Source organism: Cervus elaphus, chromosome 9 (assembly GCF_910594005.1).
Source record: "Cervus elaphus chromosome 9, mCerEla1.1, whole genome shotgun sequence".
Lineage (NCBI taxonomy): Eukaryota > Metazoa > Chordata > Mammalia > Artiodactyla > Cervidae > Cervus > Cervus elaphus.
The window spans coordinates 17873321-17895993 of NC_057823.1; the positions used below are offsets into that span (position 1 = coordinate 17873321).

Consider the following 22673-nt stretch of genomic DNA (forward strand, 5'->3'; position numbering starts at 1 on the left):
CAGAGCAGGACCCTGTGCCCGCTGAGTGCCTGGGTGAGCCGGGCAGCGGCATTCAGCCTCTGCCAGTTGGCCCCTAAAAGGAGAGAGAGAACCGTTCCATTGCCCAGCAGTCCTTGCAGCTCTCCATCAACGGCTGCCTTCCAGGGGATGTGAGGGGCAGGGCCCAAGGGTGTCCCTAGCACCCATGTCTCACCAAGGCAAGTCTGATTCCTTCAGTGTCACATCTCATCCTACGCGTGACACAGCCCACCCATAAGCCTGGATTCCCCCTCTCCTAGGCCCCTTCTAGCTGAGCGTACCTCTTGCCACCTGTGCTAGTTTAATCTAACCCCAAGGGCAGAGGGGTTCCCCAGGGACCCAGCTCCCCAGCAGCCCAGGGCCTGTGAGTCAGTCCACGTCTGTCCATCGAGGGCCCCGCCTTGGTTTCCAGTGGGTAGCACTTGGGGCAAGGCAGAGTGGAATTGGGTTGCCTGGCTCTGGGCTGGAGGTTTCTCTGCCGTGGTGGCCTGGTTTTTCTGCCTTGCTGGGGGCAGGGGGCAGGCCGGGCTGGGTGGTGGCCGTGGTCTGCTGCTGAGCCTGGCTGGCCCTCCGTCCTCCCCAGGTGATCCGCAGGGGCTGGCTAACCATCAACAACATCAGCCTGATGAAGGGTGGCTCCAAGGAGTACTGGTTCGTGCTGACGGCCGAGTCACTGTCCTGGTACAAGGACGAGGAGGTGAGTGGCAGCTGGGTGGGGCGGTCAACGGGTGCTGTCCACACAGCCTGCCTCTGGGTGGCGCTCTCTCAACTTACTGTGGATTCGGAAAAGGCGGCCTGAGTGCCCCTGTGATTAGGATGGTATCGGCCAGGTCTGAAGGGTGTGCAAAAGGCTCCGTGCCACCTATCCCAGCCCCTCACAACCCACTGTGGGGTCAGGCCTGATGGGGGCTGTGCTCCCTGAGGGAAAAAGGGACATGGGGGAGGGGGAGCTACCCACAGGCTCCAAACTGATCCCCCCCTCCAGCAGCACGGCAAGGGGGGCTCTCAGATGGGGCACAGACTGGGGCCAGGGGCTCAGATTCACGACCAGGCCCTTAGCTTCTCTGGGCCTCAGTTTTCCCATCTGTGAAGTGGGGCAGAATGGTCTTTGCATCTGTGAGGTGCTTGGTCCCATGTCTGTCTTGAGATTATTCCACATGGGCTCATCCTCCTCAGAAGGATGAGGGAGGCCCCTGGGAACAGCAGCAGGACTAATAAGCACCAGGAGTGGGTAGCACACTGCCTGTGGGCCTGTGGACGGGGCTGTGAGTGAGTCCAGCTCCTGCTGACACAGGCTCTGTGGCCTGGGCCACTGTGTTTCTCTCCTGTCGCTGGAGAGGCGCAGAGGCGCTCCTTGTTGTCAAGGTGATGTTAAGTGGCTATCATTTGGGGTCTGTGACAGAGGCCCCAGATGAAGGCACTTACAGAGATGGTGTGTTTCTTTTCCACATCCTTGTGAGCCCTGCATCCCCATGCTGTGAGGCTGCCCGGGGCCCAGGCTCCACCTCACCCATTGCCACCGTAATACATAGCTCCTCCCTGTGGCCCAAGACGGCTGCCTCATGCCCATCACCATACGGCCCTGATATCGCTCTGCTCACATGCCCGTGAATCTTGTCATACAAATGCTGTTTGTTCAGCTCACGTTGGCTGGCACAGCCTCCAAGGTGCCTTTGGAGGAGAGGCCGGGCATCTCTGATCAGCCCGGGAGATGCCCCACCTGGCTATACCCTCTTGGGGGTTTTGGGATGACCCCCCAGGCCTGGACCTCACTGGCAGCCGGTTGACCCCACCCCAACTGGGTGTATTTCCACCCAGGCTCAGAGAGAAGGCAGGTAGAACTTGAGCTCTCCCGGGCCCGTGGGGGAGCCCTCTCTTGTTCATGAAGCCCTTGCCCCATGCCAGGTTCACTGGCTAGGGGAGCCCACCATGGTCACCCGGGGAAGGCATTCTCTTCCTTCCCTTCCTCCTCAGTCAATACTCACACTCCTTTTGTCAGGTAAGGAAACTGCAGCTCTGAGCAGTGACCTGCCCCGTGTCACAGCATGGGGAAGGGTCCCTGACCCTCAGCCCCTCAGCCCCACACCTAGACGGTTCCCCACCGCCCAGACCGGAAGCAGTTCGGACAAGAGGCGGGTGTTTGAGGGAAGAACGTCATCACCCCACTCCCTTTGAGGCCTGAGACTCCTGGAATGTTGCGAAGCCTTGGGAGGCCCGAGTCCCTGAGGGGACCCTGTCTGGGTGGCTGTTTCTACACTCCTGGGGTGGGGGAGATATGGTGTCCGGGCAGCCTTCCAGGGTTGCGCTGTGGAGGGAGGGTGGGACCGGGCGGTCCTCAAGGAACCTGCGCGGCCACATCTGCTCCTCAAGATGGCCGGGGTGAAGTGGGGGTGGGGGGCGGTGCGTACACATTCCTTCCCTCTCTTTCCGCCCCCGGAGTCTGAAACCCTGTCATCAGCTGTCAGCTGGCTTGCGCCTTTGGGCTTCGGGGGGTCCCCAGGGCAGGAGTGACAGACCTCGGGCAGTTGGAGAGGGGCGTCCGGGCTGAGACCTCAGCCTGGCAGTTTGCCTCAGGGCACCGTCACGAGCCCGGTGTTTAACTTCAGGAGGAGCCCTTCGTTCCTCCTTCATCTCGGGGTTGAAAGTGGGAGCTCCAGACCCTCCCACGGGGGCCCCAGAGCAGAGGCTAGGGCTGTGTTGGGAGGAGGGTCGTGCGCCCGCCGGCGGTAATGAGAACCAGCAGTCCTGTGAATGAGGCCTGTGTGCGCCCCAGACACAAAGCGGGCTGAGACGGGGCGGGGCGGGCGCAAAGTCCCTTCCGTCTGTCTGTCCCCTGCCCTCTCCCCCTCCCCGCAGTTAGGATCCCCAGCAAGGACCCTGAGAATCCCACCCCACCGGAGTGGCCACTCCCGGGGTCAGGCCACCTTCGTAGAGAAGCCTCAGAGAGAGGCAAAACACCAGGATTACTTTATTTAAAGAATAAACAAGAGATGGTGGTTCCAGGAGGGTAGGCACAGGGGACCGATTCCGCCAGAGCCCCTAGCCCCCCAGCCAGTGTCGGGGTGCCTTTGGCCTTTTCCTGGCACCTCTCCCCCCACCCCCGCCCAAGCCCTTCTTCTTTATTCCAGAATCTTCTGTCCAGATCTCCGCCTCTGTGGGGAACAGGGCAGTGGGCGATGACACTCACCTCCGGTGTGCCTCACTGTGGGGGTGGCAGCGAGTTTGGAGGGGGCCCATCCCGACGCGCCGCTCGCCCGAGCCCAGCCTAACCAATGTGCAGACTACTGTACACATTGAGAGCCCCCTGAACAGGTAGTCTGAACACTGGGTTGGCGGGGCCGGCTGTCCATCCATCCCGCGGGCCCCCTGGGCAGCGGCAGGGCCACCGCGCCTCTGGCACCTCCGAGGAAGCCACCCCTCTACCCGCCCGCGACCGTCTGCTCGTCTCTTCTGACGTGGCACGGCTGGGGCCAGCGCGCATCTGGAGAAAGTTGTGGGTTTTCAGGAAATCCTAGGGAGGCGGTGGGGGAGGCAGGGGTGGGGGTGGGGGCCGGGAGGGAGGGTCTGGGACCAGGGCCTCTGCCAGCAGGAGAAGGTCTCTGGGGGTGGGGGCGGGGTGCACACGCGCCTCCGTGTCTGTGTGATGTGTGTGTGTGTCGTGTGTGAGTGTGTGTGTGTGTGTGTGTGTGCCCGCAGCATCAGGAAGGCGGCCGCCCTGCTCTGGGCGGAATCACACTATAAACAATTCCAGATGTGGCGTCTTGCTCAGGGCCTGAAAGGACTGTGACTCAGTGACTTGGCCTGGCCGGCCGACTGAAAGCTTCCTGCCTTGTGACGACACGATAGGGTGGGGGCAAGCAGAGGTTCTTCCACAGATTTCTGGGCCAGGAACTCGGACCCCACCCACTTGTGGAGCCCCCAGAACTCTTCCCCGAGAGATCAGAGGGCCTGCCCACACCCCTTGCGGCATGGATGGGGGGCGCTCACCTCCTTGGCCGCCGGGCTCCTCTTCCTGCCTCTCAACTGTGGCTCGGCCTGGAGGAGCGCTGCCCTGCTTCCTCCTTGATGGAGCCCCGTGGCCTGACTGGCCCTGGAGCACAGAGGGACAGACAGACAGACGGAAACCCCTGGTGCCTTGTAAGCGCTGACTCCACGGTAGGCATGTGCTCACTTTTCAGTGTCCTCCCTCACCCTGGACCAGGAGGCCAAGGCTCCTATCCACCTTTTTAATTTTAGTTATTTGTTAATAATTTTTTTTACCATGCCACAGGGCATGTGGGATCTTAGTTACCTGACTAGGGATCGAAGCCATGCTCCCTGCATTGGAAGCATGGAGTCTTAACCCCTGGACTGCCAGGGAAGCCCTTCCGACCCACCTTGGACAGCTGAAGAAACTGAGGCAGAGGAGGGACAGTGAGTGGGGCGGGGCCCGGCCCATCTGGTCTCCTAACACCCCAGCCAGGACTGAGCCCCGCACCAAGCCTGACTCTTCAGTAGTCCTGAAACTCCAGGCGGCCCTCCACCCACCGGGGAGCCCCCAGCTCCCTTTCCCACCACCACTGTGTCCGCTTGAGTTCGGAAGCAGCCATCATTGTGGGGCTTTGTTCTGATACCTTCTGGAGTTCAGGGGTAGGACGGCTGTGGTGTGAGGGAGCTGGTCTCTATTCTCCAAAGATGTCCAAGAGGTCAAAGGCCAGGAGGGCAGTGGGGAGAACCTGGTTTCTGAAGTCCCATGTGGCCCACTCCACTGCTGTGTGCCCTTGGGCGACCAGCAGCCCTCTCTGATCATGCTGCTTCCCAGGCAGGGGCATGTGAGAGGGTTCCATGAGCTGTTGGACACAGCAAGTCTCCTCAGCCCTTGAGAGCTGCTGTGAGTTGGGAGTGGGGGGAGAGCTGGGGAGACCCCGACACTATGCTTTGGTTTTCTGATGTAGAAAGCCCAGTTAATATGCTGCCACCTCCACCCCCGAACGAAGACTAATAATGATGCATTTGCAGGGGCATATGGTAGGTACCTAGCTGACATCACTGGGGCTCCGGAGTGTGACTCCCAGCCCTGAGACTCACCAGGCCCAGAACTTTGTCCAGGAGACACGCCCTTTCTGAGCTCTTTGCTCGGTAGCCGGCAGGACCACCGTGCCTGGCAGTCGGTGGGCACCTTCTGAACAAGGCCAGCCAGGCTTTGGAACTCAGGCCTCAGCTCGAGGGGCCTCCCTTCCCAGCTCTGCCCAACCCCTGCCCCCACTGCCTGCCCTTCTGTGCCTCAGTCTGTCTCTCTTGAAAATGGGGTCATAGTGGTAACTCACTTGCAGGCTTGTTGTGAAACTGTAGGCGAGTTAACAGTTCCATTCACTTAGTGGTTGGGATCCGGGGAGAGTCAGAGCTGGCTGGTTTTCAGCATCCCCTGTGTGTCAGCAGTGAACTAGACAGGAGTCCCCACCCTTGAGGATTCAGCGGTCCCAGGTCAATAAGCAAGATGTGTGGTGTGCTGTGTTATGTGAGGAGAAGCACCAGGGTGAAAATTAGAGGGAGAGTTTGGGGTGGGGTTGGAGCAGGCCTTGCCCTCTGCACAAAGGTGTCAAGGACGGAACCATGCAGACATTGAGGGTGCAGGGCAGCATTCCACGTGCAAAGGCCCTGGGGTAGGAGCCCACTTGAGGTGTTCAGAGAGAGTCAGAGGCCAGCGTGGCTGGGTCGGGTGAGTGAGGGGGAGATGGGATAGGTAAGTTCATCTGAGGAGAGTGAGCCACATGAGAGGCCTTGGATGTTGGCCATGGGCCTTGTGGTAGAATCCAGCCAAGGCTGACCCCTCCCCTTCCTCCCTCAGGAGAAGGAGAAGAAGTACATGCTGCCTCTGGACAACCTCAAAATCCGTGACGTGGAGAAGGGCTTCATGTCCAACAAGCACGTCTTCGCCATCTTCAACACAGAGCAGAGGTGAGCCCGCCCGGAACCCAGGTCCCGGGAGACCAGTGGCCCCCATTCGGTCCTTCTGCAGCATCCGCAGGACGCTTGCTGTGAACAGTCCCTACCTGGGGTCTCAACGGTCCAGAAAGGGAGTCAGTCAAGAAACAGAAACGTGCTTCTGTGGGGCAGTCAGGGAAGGCCCTTCTCGGGAGAGGTGAGAATGAAGTGAGCAGGGCCATGGCGGGTTCTAAGCAGACAAGGGATTGGACCTGGGGCTGGTACTCACGGGCGCCCCCTAGTGGTCATGAGGGGAACAGGCTGAGGAGGCGAGGGTGAGGGTGGGAGACCAGGGAGGAGACACTGTCAGTGGCCCCAGTGGGCAGTGGACCCGAGCGGGGCTGAGGACGTACAGGAGGAAGGGATGGATTCCAGCAGAGGGACCAAACTCCTAGCAGCTGTGGGTGTGAGAACAAGAAGGCATTGCCCAGGGATGGAGCTGCTGTTGGCTGACATGGGGCAAGCAGAGGCAGAAAAGGCTTGGGGCCAGTCAGAGGCTGGGTTTGGGCGATGCAGAGGGAGGGGGGCCCGTGAGACACCACGTGGAGTGTGAGGGAGGCAGCTGGGAAGGTACAAGAGACTGGTGTTCAGGACTGTGCTCTGGGCAGGAATATGAACTGGGGATTCACTGCTTTGTGGTGGTGTTTCAGGTCTAGAGGGGGCAAGATCCCTGTGCCAGTGTAACAGAGAAGAGAACAGCCCAGGAAACTCTCAGTAAACCCATCCCCAGGGGTGCTGATGGGAGACTTCAGCAAAAGCCAAGTCACTTCTCTCAACTCGGGAGAAGACCCAGTTGGCAGGGGGTCTGAGAGCAGGAGGAACAGCTGAGTGTGGACCCAGGAGGGCCCCTGCTCAGATTCACACCATCACGCAGGGACCCCCTCAAGCCAGGGGTCAGCCAGAGCCTGGTGGTTCTTCATGACTGGCCAGCAGGCATTGGCTTCCTCTCTGCTGGCCCCTGGACCACCTTCCCCACTGCCCATTCACACCCACTAGTTCCACCTGGCCCACCTGGCTTGTGCAAGAACAGCTCTGTCCTGCTCCTTTCTGGGCTGGCCTAAAGCTCTGAGATGTCTTTGACCATCAGCTGCCTCCAAAGTCTTTTATAGCCCTTTTAGGCATATTCCTCCCACTCCCCACCTCCCATGCCTAAGAAGCCCTAGAATATGTGGGAGAACCTGGGCTCTGCAGTGAGACAGGCCGGCTGGGAAGCTGTTCCTGGTTGCAAGATGCCAGGCATCCAATACACTTCCCTGGTCCTGTGATCTTCCATGCAGTAGGGTGAAGACATTGCATAATATATTATTGAGGCGTGAGTTCAGGAAACAAAGAATGATAATAGCAGAAACAAGATAGAAGTTTGGTGTTTTTTTTAATATAAATCAAGTTCAGACTTTACCATCAAGGGCAGGTGGGACAAGCCCACAGGCATCCAGACCCAGGCCCTCCTTCTTATTTCTCAGCTTTCCTTCTCTTTGTCCAAGATGGCTGCCTAATCTCCAGCCATCGTGATGATGCTCCAGGCAGCAGGAAGGAGGAGGAGGAGCAACACAGAAATGCCCTGGAAATCTCAGGGCAGCCACTCACTGACTGCCGGTTGGCCTAAGGACTGTCGTGAGGCCATGTGTGCCTAATCTCAAACCCAAACCTCACTGGAAGACTTTGGGACAGCTTGGCCATCTCAGCCACACCTGCTGTGTGGGACAGGGTGACATGCATGTAGCATGGATCCTGGCCCTTATATAGAGAGAACACTGTCCTTAAATGCTGGTTAGTGCCCGTCTGTTTTCCCTTATCTCCCAGCCTGTGGCTCTGCACCTTCTGCTCACAGACCCACATGTGCCCAGCAATTCACAAGCGTTCACTGGGAGTCTTGGTCCTGTCCTTGGCCAGCTCTACCTCCCTTCTAAGAATCTGGGCACATGCTAGACCCTCTGTGTCCAATGCAGTAGCCACTGCATTTAAATATAAATCAATGGAAAAAAATCTTAAGATCCTTCCCTTGGTCACCCTGGCCCCATTTCTTGTGCTCAGAAAGAAACTACCTGTAACTCATGGCTACTGTGTCAGGCAGCACAGGCAGAAAACATTTCCACTATCACAGAACTTTCTTTTGGACAATGCTATATAGTCTTTCTACCAGGCTTCCCTGGTGGCTCAGAAGGTAAAGAATCCACCTGCAATGCAGGAGACCCAGGTACAATCCCTGTGTTGGGAAGATCCCCTGGAGAAGAGAATGGCAACCCACTTCAGTATTTTTGCCCAGAGAATTCCATGGACACGACTGAGTGACTGACACACGCTGAGTCACCTCTCTAGAAACACTTTGTTGGGAGCTCCGCAACTGGCAGAGAGTTATGGGGTCCCTACCCACTTCTAGTCACTGCCCCCCCCCAGGAGAGCATACAGGAGGGGAGTAGCTGAGCTCACAAACAGAGCACCATGGATGCCGCTAGATGCAGGCTCTTATGGAGCACACACCCTACTCTCGTCATGGTTTTGGGTGTCACAGGCATAAACTCATGAAGCCTCCATCAGGCCAATGTGGTATAGAGGCCGCTGCCATCCTGGGGCCTCTGGTCGTGAGCGCCTGGGTCAGGGGTGAATCCCTGTCAGTCAGGCCAACCCCAGAGCCTGCACGCCAGCTCCTTGTACCCGCTGGGCCCTGGGCAGGGTTAGCCACGGACCTTTCCCTCCCTCCCTCGCCCCGCAGGAATGTCTACAAGGACCTGCGGCAGATCGAGCTGGCCTGTGACTCCCAGGAGGACGTGGACAGTTGGAAGGCCTCATTCCTCCGAGCCGGGGTCTACCCGGAGAAGGACCAGGTGAGACCCCTCCCTCCCGAGAGAAGAAGGGGAGCCAGCATCTCACAGGCTGGGTCGTTTCAGGCTGTTTGCCAGAACTCTCTGAAGGCATGTGGCCCATACTCCCTCACTCTCTGTTTTTTAATTTTTTATTTATTTATTTGGCTGTGCCAAGTCTTAGTTGCAGCACATGGAATCTAGTTCCCTGACCAGGGAGTGAATCCGAACCCCCTGTATTAGAAGCATAGAATCTTAGCCCCTGGACCACCAGGGAAGACTTCCCATGCTCTCTTGAACAAACAAAGCAGAAAGGGGCTGGGGGGGATCCTGTCATCAGCACCTAGAAGATTCTCCATCTGAAGTCAAAGACAGGGATGCGCGTGGGCCGGGACCCTGTCTGCTTTATTCTCTCTCCTCTTCCTGTCCTGAGGCAGAGTGAACATGGCCCCACATTCGCGTGGTGTCCCATTCCCAAGCTGAGCGTCTCTAGCCCACCTTGGGCCGCAGTCACCCCAGGTCCAAGCAGCTCAGGCCAGGGGCAGGCAGGGCCGCACTGTGCCAATGCAGCCATCAGGGGCCGGCTCCAGGGAGTCATTTGCGGGTGGTAGAGGGCAAGCAATTCCCAGAGGAGCGGGGAGCTCCCCAGGCTCGCCTCAGACCACGGTCACTACCTCACCACCTCTCCTCCCTCCTTGCAGGCAGAAAACGAGGACGGAGCCCAGGAGAACACCTTCTCCATGGACCCGCAGTTGGAGCGGCAGGTGGAAACCATTCGCAACCTGGTGGATTCGTACGTGGCCATAATCAACAAGTCCATCCGTGACCTCATGCCAAAGACCATCATGCACCTCATGATCAACAACGTGAGTGCCCGCCCCTCTGGGGCCCGCCCCACCCTGCAGCCAGATGTGGCCTGAGCACACTCTGTACCAAATTAAAAGTCAGGGACTTCCCTGGCAGTCCAGTGATCAGGACTCCGTGCTTCCACTGCAGTGGCACAGGTTCGATTCCTGGTTGGGGAACTAGGATCTCGCATGTTTCATGGCCAAAATAAAGGCAAAGATAAAAATTAAGCGTCTCACCACCTGATTCAAACATCACAATTAGGACCCCCAGCCTATCTTGGGAAATGGGAAGGTACAGGCCACCTGGCCTACACCCCCGCTCAGTTGGGTCATTGAAGCTACCACCACATGTGTGCACATTCTCTGAAGTTTTTTAGCTTTATAGTAACCCTAGGAGAAGGGACTGCTGTCATCCCCATTTTAGAGGCAGGAAAACAAGAGGCCCAGAGAGGTTAAGAAACCTGTTCCAAGTCACTCAGAAGAGTGAGAGGTGGGATTCAAACCCCGGCTGAGTCTGTCCCCACTGTGGCCTCTAATGGCCTGTGCCCTGCCTGCCTTCAGCCTAGGGCGTTACCTGCTACCCCAGGGCTCCCGAGCCTCTCAGGGCATCCGGCGTCTCCTGAGTGAAATATAGCTACGCTGATGTCTCCTGCTGCAGGCCTGCTGGGACGGCTCAGGCCCTGGGCTCAGCACTGGGCACTTAGCTGTGTGTGGCCCAGGTTCATTTTGTCTTGTGACTGTAAGAGCTCATAGCAGGACAGTGCCTAAAGCAAAAATCTCGTGTCCCTTCCCTTTCACTCTGTTCTTCCCAGTCTCCTCCTCATGGGTGTCCTGGTCCATTCTTACATATGGATGGGATTGGCAATATATAGGGTGCTGCAGCTATTCAATTTAAATGCATGTATGCTTTGATCCAGCAGTTCCACTTGCAGGAATTTCTCCCCACAGAGACATTTGCCAGCAGGCAAATTGAGCACATGCATGGTTATTCTTTTCAGCATGTTTTAAGTAGCCAAGAAGTAGAAATCTCTATCCATTTCTTAGAATTCGTTAAGTAAATATCCATTTTATTGCAAAAAAAACCCAAAAACAAAAGGATGAAAACTTTTTCCAGGTCTGTACTAACTTTATTAAAGTGGAAAAGGTATAGAGCATAACAGAATGATCAAGAAGGCTCTATTTGTGTAAAAACAGACAGGAAATCTTCTGTATATATAATATGGAATATTATAAGAATCTGGAAGTTTGTACAGGAACCTAGTGACCCTGGAAGGGGAACTCAAGGGACCTAGAGAGACCAGAGTGGACAAAGGAGATTTTTCACTGTATTTTTAAGTGATACTTTTTTCCCTTTACTTGTTTTTCAAAATTTAAATGTTTGAATAGTTAATGCATTTGCATGGTTTGCAAATGCAAAACTATCCATCACTGTCAACTTTGCGTGTGTTGAAAGTTCATTTGAGAAAATCCATCTAGATACATATTCTTTTTCATGTTCTTTCCCATTATAGTTTATTATAGGATATTGAATATAGTTCCCTGTGGTATTTACAGTAGAGCAGTGTTGTTTATCTATTTTATATATAGTAGTTTGTGTTGGCTAATCCCAAACTCCTAATTTATCTACCACCACAACCACCAGTGTCTGTTTGGTAACCATAAGCCTGTTTCTGTTTTGTAAATGAGCCCATTTATATCATATTTTAGATTCCACATATAAGTGTCTTACTCTCTGTCTTACTTAATATGATGACATCTAAGTCCATCCATGTTCCTGCAAATGGCATTATATCATTCTTTTTTTAATCATGGAGTAATATTCTACTCTGTGTGTGTGTGTGTACCACATCATTATTCATTCATCTGTTGATGGACATTTAGGTTGCTTCCATGTCTTAGCTATTGTAAATAGTGCTTCAGTGGACATTGGGGGTGCATGTATCTTTTCGAATTATAGTTTTCTCTGGATATATGCCCAGGAGTGGGATTGCTGGATCATATGGTAGTTCTGTTTTTAGTTTTTAAAAGAACCTCCATACTGTTTTCCATAGTGGCTGCACCAATTTACATTCCCACCAACAATATAGGAGGATTTGTTTTTTACACACACTCTCCAGCATTTATTATTTGTACACGTTTTGATGGTGACCATTCTGACTGGTGTGAGTGTACTTCATTGTAATTTTGATTTGCAATTCTCTAATAATTAGTGGTGGACATCTATTCTTAACAAGACAATTGTAGAAGGAGACTTTGGTTACAAGATCTCATATATCCGTCGAATCAATATTTCTGTCTCAAAGCCACTCTTGCCCTTAATGGGGAAGCTCTGGAAGCATCCCTTCCAAAATCAACAAGTTGGCCATTTCCATTTTTATTTAACCTTCTTGTAGAGTTACTAGCCAATGCATTTAGACAAGAAAAATAATTTAAAGGTGTGAATGTTGAAAAAGAATGGGAAAAATTGTCCCTATGTAAACATGAACTTGTGTACCTAGAAACTCCAAGAAAAGTAACTGAAAAACTACATCTTGTAGGAGGATTCAGGAAGGAACAAAGTATAAAGTTAATGAACAGAAACTAGCAGTTTTTAAACAAAAGTCAGTTTCAAGATAGAATGGAAGAAAAGATAGCTATTAAAGATAAGATTCTAGGAATAAGTTTCACAAGAACTTCATGATTGAAAGAACACTGACAAGCACCCCTGAGAGACCCAGGAGACAACTGAGTAGAAAGCTCACCTCCTTGTAAATATTGCCCATGTTCCGTAGTAAAGCTAAAGACTTTAAAGAAGAGCATGGTGACTGCTCTTCCAAGCCCATCACAGCAGCTGGCTGAGCTCTTGGCTGGTGTGGTGGGAACCTCTGACCTCTCCAACCCTTGCCCCCAGACGAAGGCCTTCATCCACCATGAGCTGCTGGCCTACCTATACTCGTCAGCGGACCAGAGCAGTCTCATGGAAGAGTCGGCCGACCAGGCCCAGCGGCGGGACGACATGCTGCGCATGTACCACGCGCTCAAGGAGGCGCTGAACATCATTGGGGACATCAGCACCAGCACCGTGTCCACGCCCGTGCCCCCGCCCGTTGACGACACCTGGATCCAGAACACCAGCAGCCACAGGTCCGTGAGGCTGGACTGCCCGCCGGCTGCAGAGGGTGGGGCCTGTGGTTCCCAGCTCTGCCCGCCCCCCACCCCCATGTGTCCATCAGGGCACAGCCAGGGCTGGCCAGGGTGCGGGGGCCCTGACCACAGATGGTACAGCACCCAGGGCTGGCCGTAGTGTGGGTCTGCGCCCCTGCCTGGGCCTGAAGGGACAGGGAGAGAAAAGGGTTAGTGGCCTGCCCGTCTCCTGATGCCTTCTGCTGGTTAAGGCCAAACAGAAACCAGAGAGGGCAAGGGGCCTGGGCAACCGTGGCCATACAGGTGAGCCTCCTAAAGCACAGAGCACAGCTGAGAACGGCTGGTGGGAGAGGACCTAGAGGGACACGTGGAGGGCGAAACCAGCATCCCCGGCCCTGACCACCTAGAGCAGAGGTGCAATGAGGCCCTGACATGGGCACGTCAGAGCCTCGGCAGGCACACCTGACCAGTAACAGGGCAGGTGGTGGGAGGAGAGAGGATGGCCCAGAGAAGTCTCAGAAGGTGCCGGGCTTTCCAAGCCCTCAGGGAGCCATGAGGTTCCTTGGAGAGCAGACCCAGCCTCCAGCCTGAGATGCAGCACCCAGAGGGGAGCCTGTGGGACGTGTGGGACAGGGGCCTTACAACCTCTGGAGGCATGCTGGGCTCTGGAAGGATTTTTGGCTTCAAAGGGTGGACTGGGGTCAGTGGGGAGGCTGGAGTGGGGCCAGTGAGAGGGAGATGCCGGAAGGAGTGAGACCAGAGGGAAGCAGGAACGCTTGTTGACCAAGGACAGGTGCTGGGCCCTGGCTCAGGTCCTGGGGGTGGACAGAGGGGCCCAGAGCATCTGTGCTGGCCTGCCCAGGACCAGCTACTCACTGCATCTGGCTGGGTGGTAGCTGGTGCCAGCCTGTGTTACAGAGGAGGCCACCCTGGCCAGTGCCCTGGCCCCTCCTTGGGCTTCTGCACCCACACCCATGTGGCCAGCGCACCCGCCCACCAGCTTCACCTCACACCTCTCCTCCCTCCACAGCCCTACTCCGCAGCGTCGGCCCGTATCCAGTGTGCACCCCCCAGGCCGGCCCCCAGCAGTGAGGGGTCCCACCCCGGGGCCACCCCTGATTCCTGTGCCGGTGGGGGCAGCTTCCTTCTCAGCGCCCCCGATCCCGTCCCGGCCCGGCCCCCACCCCGGCGTGTTTGCCAACAACGACCCCTTCTCGGCCCCACCTCAGATCCCGTCTCGGCCGGCTCGGATTCCACCCGGCATTCCCCCTGGAGTGCCCAGGTAAGGCTAGACCCCCTTGCCACCCGCCACCTAGAGCCACCCGCCTGCACCCTGCAGGGAGCAAAGGAGTCACCAGCATCCTTGCAGGGCTCACGGGGAAACTGAGGCCCCGAGAGGCCTAATTCACAGAGCAACAGAGTCCAGGCGACTCCCAAGCTCCCTCGCCCGTCTACATGAGCAAGTGGGCACCCTTGTAGCTCAGGGCCCCTCCCATGGGACCCCTTCTTCTGGTTTTGATCAGTTTCCTTTCTGAGGACACGCATATCAGGCGCTGCCCATCCCCTGCCCTGCCTTGCCCCTCCCTGCCTGCCAGGCTCTTTCTTCCCCTTTTCTCCCATGAGCAACCTGTGGTCCAGAGTGGGCGCAGGTGCTGATGCCCTGGTTTGGCTCATTCCTTCCCAGCACCAAAGCCGCCATCACGTAGCACCCAAGTGGGAGCTGGCCTACCTGTGCTCATCGACAGGGCTTCCCACCACACCAGCCAAGAACTCAGCCAGCTGTTGTGACGGGCTTGGAAGAGCATTCACCATGCTCTTCTTTAAAGTCTTTAACTTTACTACAGAACATGGGCATTGTTTACCAGGGGTGGGGGAGGTGGGGCCTGGGTCCTCGGCCTTGCCCGGCTTCCGGCCTCACTGCCCTCTTCCCCTCCTGTCTTTATTCTCTTTGCAGCAGAAGACCCCCTGCTGCACCCAGCCGGCCCACCATTATCCGCCCAGCCGAGCCATCCCTGCTCGACTAGGCTGCAGGGGTTGGGGGGCATGTTCTTGCGAGTCCTCGAGCAGGACCCTTGGTGCAGGAGCTTCGGTGGTCTAAGCCCACCTGCCGCCCCTGGCCCTCCCGTCCCCAGGTGGGACCAGGCTCCCTGCGGGCAGCCCCTGGTTCTTCCCTAACCATGGCCCCCATCCCTGGCTGGACACAGCACTGAAAGGAGGGCCCCTGGAGCCCCAGGATGAGGGGTGCTGGGGTGTTGCACTTTGGGAGATGGGGTCTCAGGTACCAGAGGAGACAGCTGCATCCTGAGTGCCATCTTGAACGAAGGAGCCAGGCTGGCGTGGGGGGCGGGGTTCACCCGGGGGTTCTCTGGCCAGGAAAGCCTGAGTGGACCAGGCCTAAGAATCGGCACCGAGGTGTCCCTGCCCCCGAGGCCTCGCTCTGCTTCTCAGCAGCTGGGGCTCCCAGTGGCAAGCCAGGCCCCGCGGGCCCAGCACTACCTGCCCGCCTGCCCAAGTTGTACATATTCCTTCCTCGGCTGCCGGAGGTGCCTTTGCCAGGTCCGGAACCCTCGGCCCCGGCCGACCTCTCTCATCCCTGGGCACCCCCCTTCTCTTCCTGGGTTCCCAGGGCAGCCTGGGTTCAGGGCTGAATGGGATAAGGAAGCTTGGGGGGCCCTCTGGGTTCCCACCCAGGCCTCCCCCACGGGTCAGGCTCCGGGCGGCCTCTCCGTGAGCAAACCTTCTCGCTCGCTCGGTTTGACCACTGTAAGTGCCTGCACTCTGTATCCTATTAATAAACTAAAATAAAGGGAAGACGCTTCTGGTGGCTCGTGTGTGGGCCTTTTGTGTTGCCATTCAGGCTGAGGGGGTGGGTGGCTGGCCTTCTCTCTGCCCCTCCCACCACGGGCCCCCCGCCCCCATACCTCACTCAGGGCCGCTGCTCTCAGGTGGGAGGGTTCACTTCTAGAGGGGAGAGCTTTTACTTTCCTAAACACCTCAGGAGCAGAAGCAAATATCCGCCCCCCCCATCCCCACGTGCTTCCCAAGTGGCACTGGTGGTAAAGACCGCCTGCTAATGCCAGAGACATAAGAGAGACCGGTTCAATCCCTGGGTCAGGAAGATCCCCTGGAGGAGGGCATGGCAACCCACTCCAGTATTCCTGCCTGGAGAATCCCATGGACAGAGGAGGCTTGCAGGCTACCGTCCATAGGGTTGCAAAGAATCAGACATGACTGAAGCGACTTACATGCATACACACACTCCATCCCCACACACAGACACTTGGCTGGAGCCCCTGACACAGTGCTGATAACAGGCCAGGATGGGGAATTGGGACAGGTGTGTGAGTTACGGAAGGGAGAGAGTATCCTGGCCGTCCACCTTATACTGTGCAGCAGTCAGGCTCCTCCTCACCCCCACAGTCCTGAGGGCTTCCCGCTTCACCTTCTTGGGGGCACAGGCCTTCCGGCCCAGCCCTGGTCACAGTTAAACTTTGCTTTCTGATTTTTTCTCTTGTGCCCAGGCGACCACCTCCATCGGCTCCTGCCCGGCCTTTCTTCTGAGCTTCGTGGGAGACCCCTCCCGCCTGCCCGGCTGCCCTTGGGGGCAGGACTGTCCTGGCTGGTGTCCCTGAGCCCCAGTCACCAGGCACTGTGATTTTTTTCTGACCATAATTTATTGACTCTGGTGCCCAGACCACCCTTTGTTCCAGGAGGCTCCCGTGCAGGCTTGAACTGGGCCATTCCTTGGCCCCGTCTGGGGCCCCTGCAGGGAGAGCAGGAGGGCTGGGTGGTCTTGCAGACTCCGCTCCCCGAGTTCTGTAACCAGACCTCACACCCAGCCCACTCCCCGCTGGGCCAAGGGGCCAGGCCCCTTCCTGTCAATAAAAGTGACTGTTCTGGCAAGAACACTGCAGCCACGTCTTGTTCCCCCTGGCCCCTGGCACAGCAGGCCACCACAGTAGCAGCACAGGCCTCGGGTGGAGCCACCAGGAGAAGGCAGGCAGGCATAGGATCCCGCAGCAGTCAGCCCCCTCCTACCGGGACCTGACTTGGAAGGCCAGCAGGAAGAGAACGGGGAGTTTGCTTCCTGGGCCCGGTCTAGCACTGCACAGGGCTGGCGCAGACTGGAAGACTGGCTAAGGCACATTACAGTAGGGGACAGAGGCAGGGCCAGAAAACCCCAGGTTGCCTTCGAACCCTGCAGTGCCCCCCATGCACCGTATCTAGGAAAACAGGTGAAGCCACTGAGCCATCCCTCCTGGAGGGACCCACACCTGCAAGCCAGCCGGTGCTCCCCGCCCAGGCCTGAAAGGGTGGAGACATGGCAGGTGCCCCACCTCAGGGCTGGAACTACACAGCCTCCCCTTGGGTAGGAAACTGAGTTGGGGAAGGGACGCCTCTAAGTCTCACATGCATGCGCCCTGCTGCCCCTCCTCTCCCCTGTTCTTCCACAGCAGCAGGCTACGTAGGCACAGGCCGCTTGTCCTGAAAGAAGCGCTTGAGCGTGCAGACTTGCAGCACGGCCACAAGCAGCAGCACGGCCACGTTCACGGCCGACCAGAAGTTGACCCGCTCCAGGTTGCCTTCTTGCAGGTTACGGTCACGTGCCTCAAAGGCTCGCAGCAGAGTCAGCACTTGGATGCTGCGCTCCAGCCGGGTCCTCATGGTCTCGATGGACTCCTGTGGCAGAGAGGGGGAAGGCAAGGCTTTGTCCTGCAGGATGGAGTGAGGGTTCATTTGTGGGGGAGAGAGGGAGAGAGCTGAAAGCACAGATTCAGTGGCCAGGCTGCCTGAGCCTCAAGCCCTCTGCCATTCACTGGCTGTGTTACCATGAGCAAGTAAACCACCTCTCTGGGCCTCAGTTTCCTCCTCCGAATTAAACCTCAGGGTTGTAAGAAATGAATGCCCAATTAGGCATAAAGAGCATACTAATTAGTAATTAATAAAAAGCAGTAGGTGAAGCCAGACTGCTTGGGTTCAAATACTGGCTCTGTTGCTGGCTGTGTGGCCTTAAGAGAATTACTTAGCCATCCTGTTCATCCGTTTCCCCAACTGTAAAATGGGAGATAATTAGAGCACACTCCCTATATATAGGGGGCTTCCCTGGTGGCTCAGATGGTAAAGAATCTGCTTGCAATGTGGGAGAACTGGGTTCGATCCCTGGTCTGGAAGATCCCCTGGGAAGGGAATGGCTACCTAATCCAGTATTCTTCCCTACATATACAGTGGTTATGGAGACTTCATGAGTTATTTAAGCCCTTAGACCTTAGAACAAGGTTTATACCTAGAAATGTTCTACTGTTATTAGGTTGGGGGCACCAGTATGTAGGGGGCTTCCCAGGTGAGGCTAGTGGTAAAGAACCTGCCTGCCAGTGCAGGAGACATAAGAAGTGGGTTCTCTTCCCTGGGTTGGGAAGATCCCCTGGAGAAGGGCACAGTAACCCACTCCAGTATTTTTGCCTGGAGAGTCCCATGGACAGAGGAGCCTGGTGGGCTACAGTCCACAGGGTCACAAAGAGTTGGATGATAGGACTGAAGCAATTTAGCATGCAGGCACCAATATGTAGGAAAAGCGGGGTCAGGCCCAGGCAGACCCCAGCCAAGGTGAGAGGGCAGGGAGCAATGCCAGAGATCTGGAAGGAGTGGCCCCAGCTCTCCTGGGCGCACCTTGATGTCCTCCATCTTGACATCCAGAATCTCCTCGGGCTCCACAGCCTCTGCCCAGCCCTCGACCTCCTCCTCATCCTGCAGGCTGTCAAAGATGAGTTCAAAGAACACCAGCTTCTCCGAGATGGTGCTGAAGGAGTTGTCAAAGCACAGCTTGTAGTCCCCGGCCTCGGTGGGCTCCACCCTGGGCACACAGACACACATGACCCTGAGTGGCCGACCAGCAGGCGGGGCGGTAACCCGAGGCCGCCGGCGAGGGGCAGGGCTGTAACTGAACCCGGCCAGCCAGCGGGACCTAACTCACGTGTGCACACCGTCTGCCTTGCGGGACTCGCTGACCAGCAGCACTCCCTGAGGGCTCTCGAGACTGAAATCCACGTCCAGCCCAGCACCTCCGATCACCTGGGGGGCAGGTAAGAGCAGGATAGAGGGCTAGGACTAAGCCAAAGGCACCTGCCAGAGAAGGTCAGGGCTAGACCGACCCGCATAGACCCATACCGACCACCACCCAGAGGTCTACCTGAGTTCTGACACCTACACCTTCAAGCCAGTCTAGCCCCACTCCCGTCCCTCTGGCGCGCCCCTTGCCTTGGCTCCGCCCCCACTGAGTTGATGCCCTCTTTTATCTGGCCACGCCCCCCATAGAGGTCACGTCCCGACTTGGCCATACCCCAAATGAGATGACGGAGCCCTGCCTTCTTTCCTTAGCCCAACCTCCGAGAAATTATCAGGTTGACCACACCTTTTTTTGTACAGCATCCTGGTCTTCCCTCCCAACTCCCTCAAACGACCCAATCGTTTTGACCACGCCCACTCGCGACGGTCCTGCCTTCCGACGGGCTCCCTCGTTCTCCCGATGGCCCCGCCTCCCCGCTGCCCCACTCTAGCCCCGCCTCCTATTCCCACCCCTTCCGCTCCCACGCGCTGTCCCCGCCCCCCGCCTCGCGCTCTCTGGCTCCGCCCCCGAGCGCCTACGCTAAGGCTCCTCCTCCTTCCCTCTTCAACGCATACAAAGCATGCTCTGGTTTGGCCACGCCCCGCCTCCCTGCCTCCGCTCGCTCCCCAACCCGGGACCCTGTACCTGGTACTCAGTCTCAAGGCTTGCGTTGGCCGGCGCGGACTGATAGAAACACTGCTTCCGCCCCGCAGGCAGCAGGAACGTGAACTCGCCGTCCTGGATCGGCGGGGGCCCTGCTCCTCCCACGCCCACTGGCGGCAATAGTAGCCACAGGGCCAAGCCTAAGGCCGCGCCGGCCGCCATCATCCGGGTCACTCTCTGGTCTGCTAACCGGTTGCGGTTCCTTTAAGGAATAGCCCTGTCCCCTATGCTGTTCGGCGGAGTTCATTGGCAGCCGCTTCTGTCCGTTATCCGAGGCCCGCGGAACCAGGAGTGAAGGACCCCGGAGAGCCTAGCTGCCCGAATGAATGCCTGATGCGCCTGAAAACACTCGATCTTTTACAGATTTTTTTCTTTTTAAAGCCTCCTTTCTAACCTCAAACACTGTGGGGAAAATTACAAAAATAAGACCACGATGGTACATTCTCCTCAGGCAAAAGTTAAGACAACTGTGGTGGAGGCAGCTAGGTCCTGCGGTTTTCCCAAAGTACCCCGCGCGCGACGACTGTTGTTCGAATCAGTCTGGGTGTAATGTGTCGAAAATAGAAGCAGGGAGTGTGCCTGCACGCGACCCGTAGGGCCCTTGTGTAAAAAAGCTCAGCTAGGGTGGGTGGAGACTTTTCTATTAACGTGGGTTCTTGCCGGTCTCAGGTCCTTGAGCTTGGCCCCAGGTCCGATGCCTAATCCTTCATTCCTTGGCGCCTTAGAACCGTCGCTTTATCGGTCTTCTTGTTTCTAAATCGGAGGTGATGAGAACTGAGATGAGGCCTGGCCCATAGTGAGCCCTCTGCATTTGTTACGTATTGTTTGCTCCGGGGCCTGGCCTAACCCTGCACGCGAAAGGTCTCAAACTCGACTGCCCAGGTGCTTAGTAGCCTCAGCAGAGAAAAGCAGAGAGTGTGGGCTTTCAAGGCAGATTGCCTAGTTCAAACCATGCCCCATGAGTTACTTGAGGCATCACACTGCTGGGCCTCACGGGATGATACTAGTCCTTGACTGGGCTGTTGTGAAGATGAAGTAAAGCGTTGTTTATTTAGTGCTTGGTGCGTCCATAGGCCCTCAGTAAATATTAATTTATATTCCAAGTTTATCGCTTTGCTTTGGGCATGACGCCAATTAATCTCTCATTCCGGTTTAGAGAATTCGGAGGCAACCTAAGCAAACAGATAAGAAAGATGTCATTGGAGAATCAGACTGTGGAGATCCCATCTAAACATAAGAAAAAATGTTCAGATGACAGTGTTGAGTTGTTCAAGATAGGCCCGAAAGAGGTTGGCAGGTGGTGACAAATATGCTTTGAATACAGCTGGTGGCTGTCAACTACACATTTGGAGAGCTTGGGGAAATAGCACTTTGCAATGTCAAAGTTATGTATGGTCATGCTTTGCGGGAGGAGGGCAGGGGTACACCACAAGGTATGTGGGTGTTCCTTACTGTCCCAAGTTTTCCTGTCATTCAGAGTTAGTAGTTGAACATTTTGAAGTAGTTGTGGAAAATGGGTGATAAATTTTTGTTAAGGATTCTTTTTTAACAAGGGGAAATTCACATTAAAAAGAATCATTTTAAGTAAACAACTCTGGCATTTAGTTCATTCACAATATTGTGCAACCAAACTACTTCTATTCACTTCCAAAACATTTTCATCAGGAAGGAATCCCTGTACCCATTCATCAATTATTCCTCATTCTTTCCTCACCCCAGTCTGGTGATCAGTCTGCCTCCATGGATTTGCTAATTCTGGATATTTCATGTAAATGGGTGTCTGCCTTGTTTTTCTTAGCATAATGTTTTTAAGGTTAATCATCATATCACTATTTAATTCTTTTACAGCTGAGTAGTATTCCATTGTGTGGATATCTATTGGATGCTTGGGTTGTTTCCAATTTTGGCTATTGTGAATAGGACCTCTATGAACCTGTTTGTATATGTATTTGTTTGAGTATCTGCCTTCAGTTCTTTGGGGGTATATACCTGGGAGTGAAGCTGCTGGGTCATATGGTAATTCTGTGCTTAACTGTTTGAGAAACTGCCAAACTTTCCCACAGTAAAGTTGCACAATTTTACATTCCCACCAACCATGTACAAGGGTCCCATCCTAATTTTCCTACATCCTCGTCAACATTTGTTATATTCCATTTTAATTTTAGTATATTCCTTCTAATGTATATGAAGTGTTCATAGTAGCTTGTTTGTTTGTTTCCTTTTTGAGGATGAGCCCATTTTATTGAGGGGCATCAAGGGAGGGTCTTAGGACTGGGAGGACAATGAGATCTAACATCCTTCTCCTAACTGGGATCTCCTCAATTTTACAGTCACTGAAAGCTCAGTGGGTAGGTTTGTTTGTTTCGTTTTGTTTTGTCATGCCACATGGCTTGCAGGATCTCAGTTCCCTGACCAGGAACTCAACCGTGGCCACAACAGGGAAAGCCCAGAATCCTAACCACTAGGTCATCAGGGAGCTTCTAAAAGCTCATAGTGGTTTTGATTTGTATTTTCTTAATGATACTGAGCATCCTTTCATGTGCTTATTGGTCACTTGTATATCTTCTTTGGAAAAATATCTGTTCATGTCTTTTGTCCATTTAAAACTTGGATGTTGTTACTGTTGAGTTATAATATTCATATATTATGGAATGAAAAAGGAAGAAAAAAAACCTCTCCTGCTCTTTGCCAAACTCTGCTGGAGCACATCAATACTCCATCTGGGTATTTATAACTCTGCCTTAGCCTTCTCTTCCTATTTGCATCAAGCCTAGAAATTGACCAGAGATGAAAGAGTAAGGTCTTAGTAAGTCTTTCCTGATCATCTGTTCTGCTCTGGGTATGCACTTTGCTCTCTAATTTCCCCAGTATATATGGGTGCTTTTGAATGCCTTAATTATCCAAAGAAACACCCCAGCTTTTCCTCCCAGCTTTTGCCATGTATGTTACTGTCATCCATTGTAATCATGTATACCAGAGAGCTGTGAGTTGTTCCTTTACCTTACAGTGTTTTCTAGGAATACGTTCTGAGTTAAAGCACATTGAGTCAGTCCCTCGGGTTACCCCCAGACATGCTAGAAAACACACACACAATACTGTGAGAATGAGGGCTGTTCTGCTCCCTCCGAAACTGGAAACCAGGGCCCCATGCTG

The 22673-nt window shown here is 55.2% G+C and overlaps 2 protein-coding genes across 15 annotated transcripts in view; one reads left to right on the forward strand and one right to left on the reverse strand.

Moving 5' to 3' along the window:
- The window catches only part of DNM2 (dynamin 2), an 86726-nt gene extending 70066 nt beyond the window's left edge, over positions 1-16660 (forward strand). For 7 of the 14 annotated variants that reach the window (XM_043911513.1, XM_043911514.1, XM_043911519.1 and 4 more), the window contains 7 exons: positions 602-715; positions 5846-5955; positions 8696-8807; positions 9485-9649; positions 12522-12754; positions 13785-14036; positions 14709-15578. In XM_043911513.1, the coding sequence (XP_043767448.1) occupies positions 602-715; positions 5846-5955; positions 8696-8807; positions 9485-9649; positions 12522-12754; positions 13785-14036; positions 14709-14778 (1056 nt within the window). In that variant the 3' untranslated portion in view covers positions 14779-15578. Of the gene's footprint in view, positions 1-601; positions 716-5845; positions 5956-8695; positions 8808-9484; positions 9650-12521; positions 12755-13784; positions 14037-14708; positions 15579-16275 lie in introns of those variants that run through there. The other 7 variants (XM_043911515.1, XM_043911522.1, XM_043911525.1 and 4 more) reach the window with 2 other exon arrangements.
- TMED1 (transmembrane p24 trafficking protein 1) lies at positions 16653-19969 on the reverse strand. The gene is made up of 4 exons (XM_043911528.1): positions 19503-19969; positions 18726-18823; positions 18422-18605; positions 16653-17434 (listed from the first exon to the last, which is right to left on the reverse strand). Exons 1-4 carry the CDS (start codon positions 19683-19685, stop codon positions 17216-17218), a joined length of 684 nt encoding a protein of 227 aa, XP_043767463.1. The 5' UTR covers positions 19686-19969; the 3' UTR covers positions 16653-17215.
- Positions 19970-22673: the final 2704 nt, after the last annotated feature.

Excerpts from the sequence above, each read along its gene's own strand:
- TMED1 (XM_043911528.1), bottom strand. The coding sequence starts at position 19,685 with ATGATGGCGGCCGGCGCGGCCTTAGGCTTGGCCCTGTGGCTACTATTG. Across the intron at positions 18,824-19,502 it reads GCCTTGAGACTGAGTACCAG|GTGATCGGAGGTGCTGGGCT; the intron begins GTACAGGGTCCC and ends CCTGCCCCCCAG. Across the intron at positions 18,606-18,725 it reads AAGGCAGACGGTGTGCACAC|GGTGGAGCCCACCGAGGCCG; the intron begins GTGAGTTAGGTC and ends CTGTGTGCCCAG.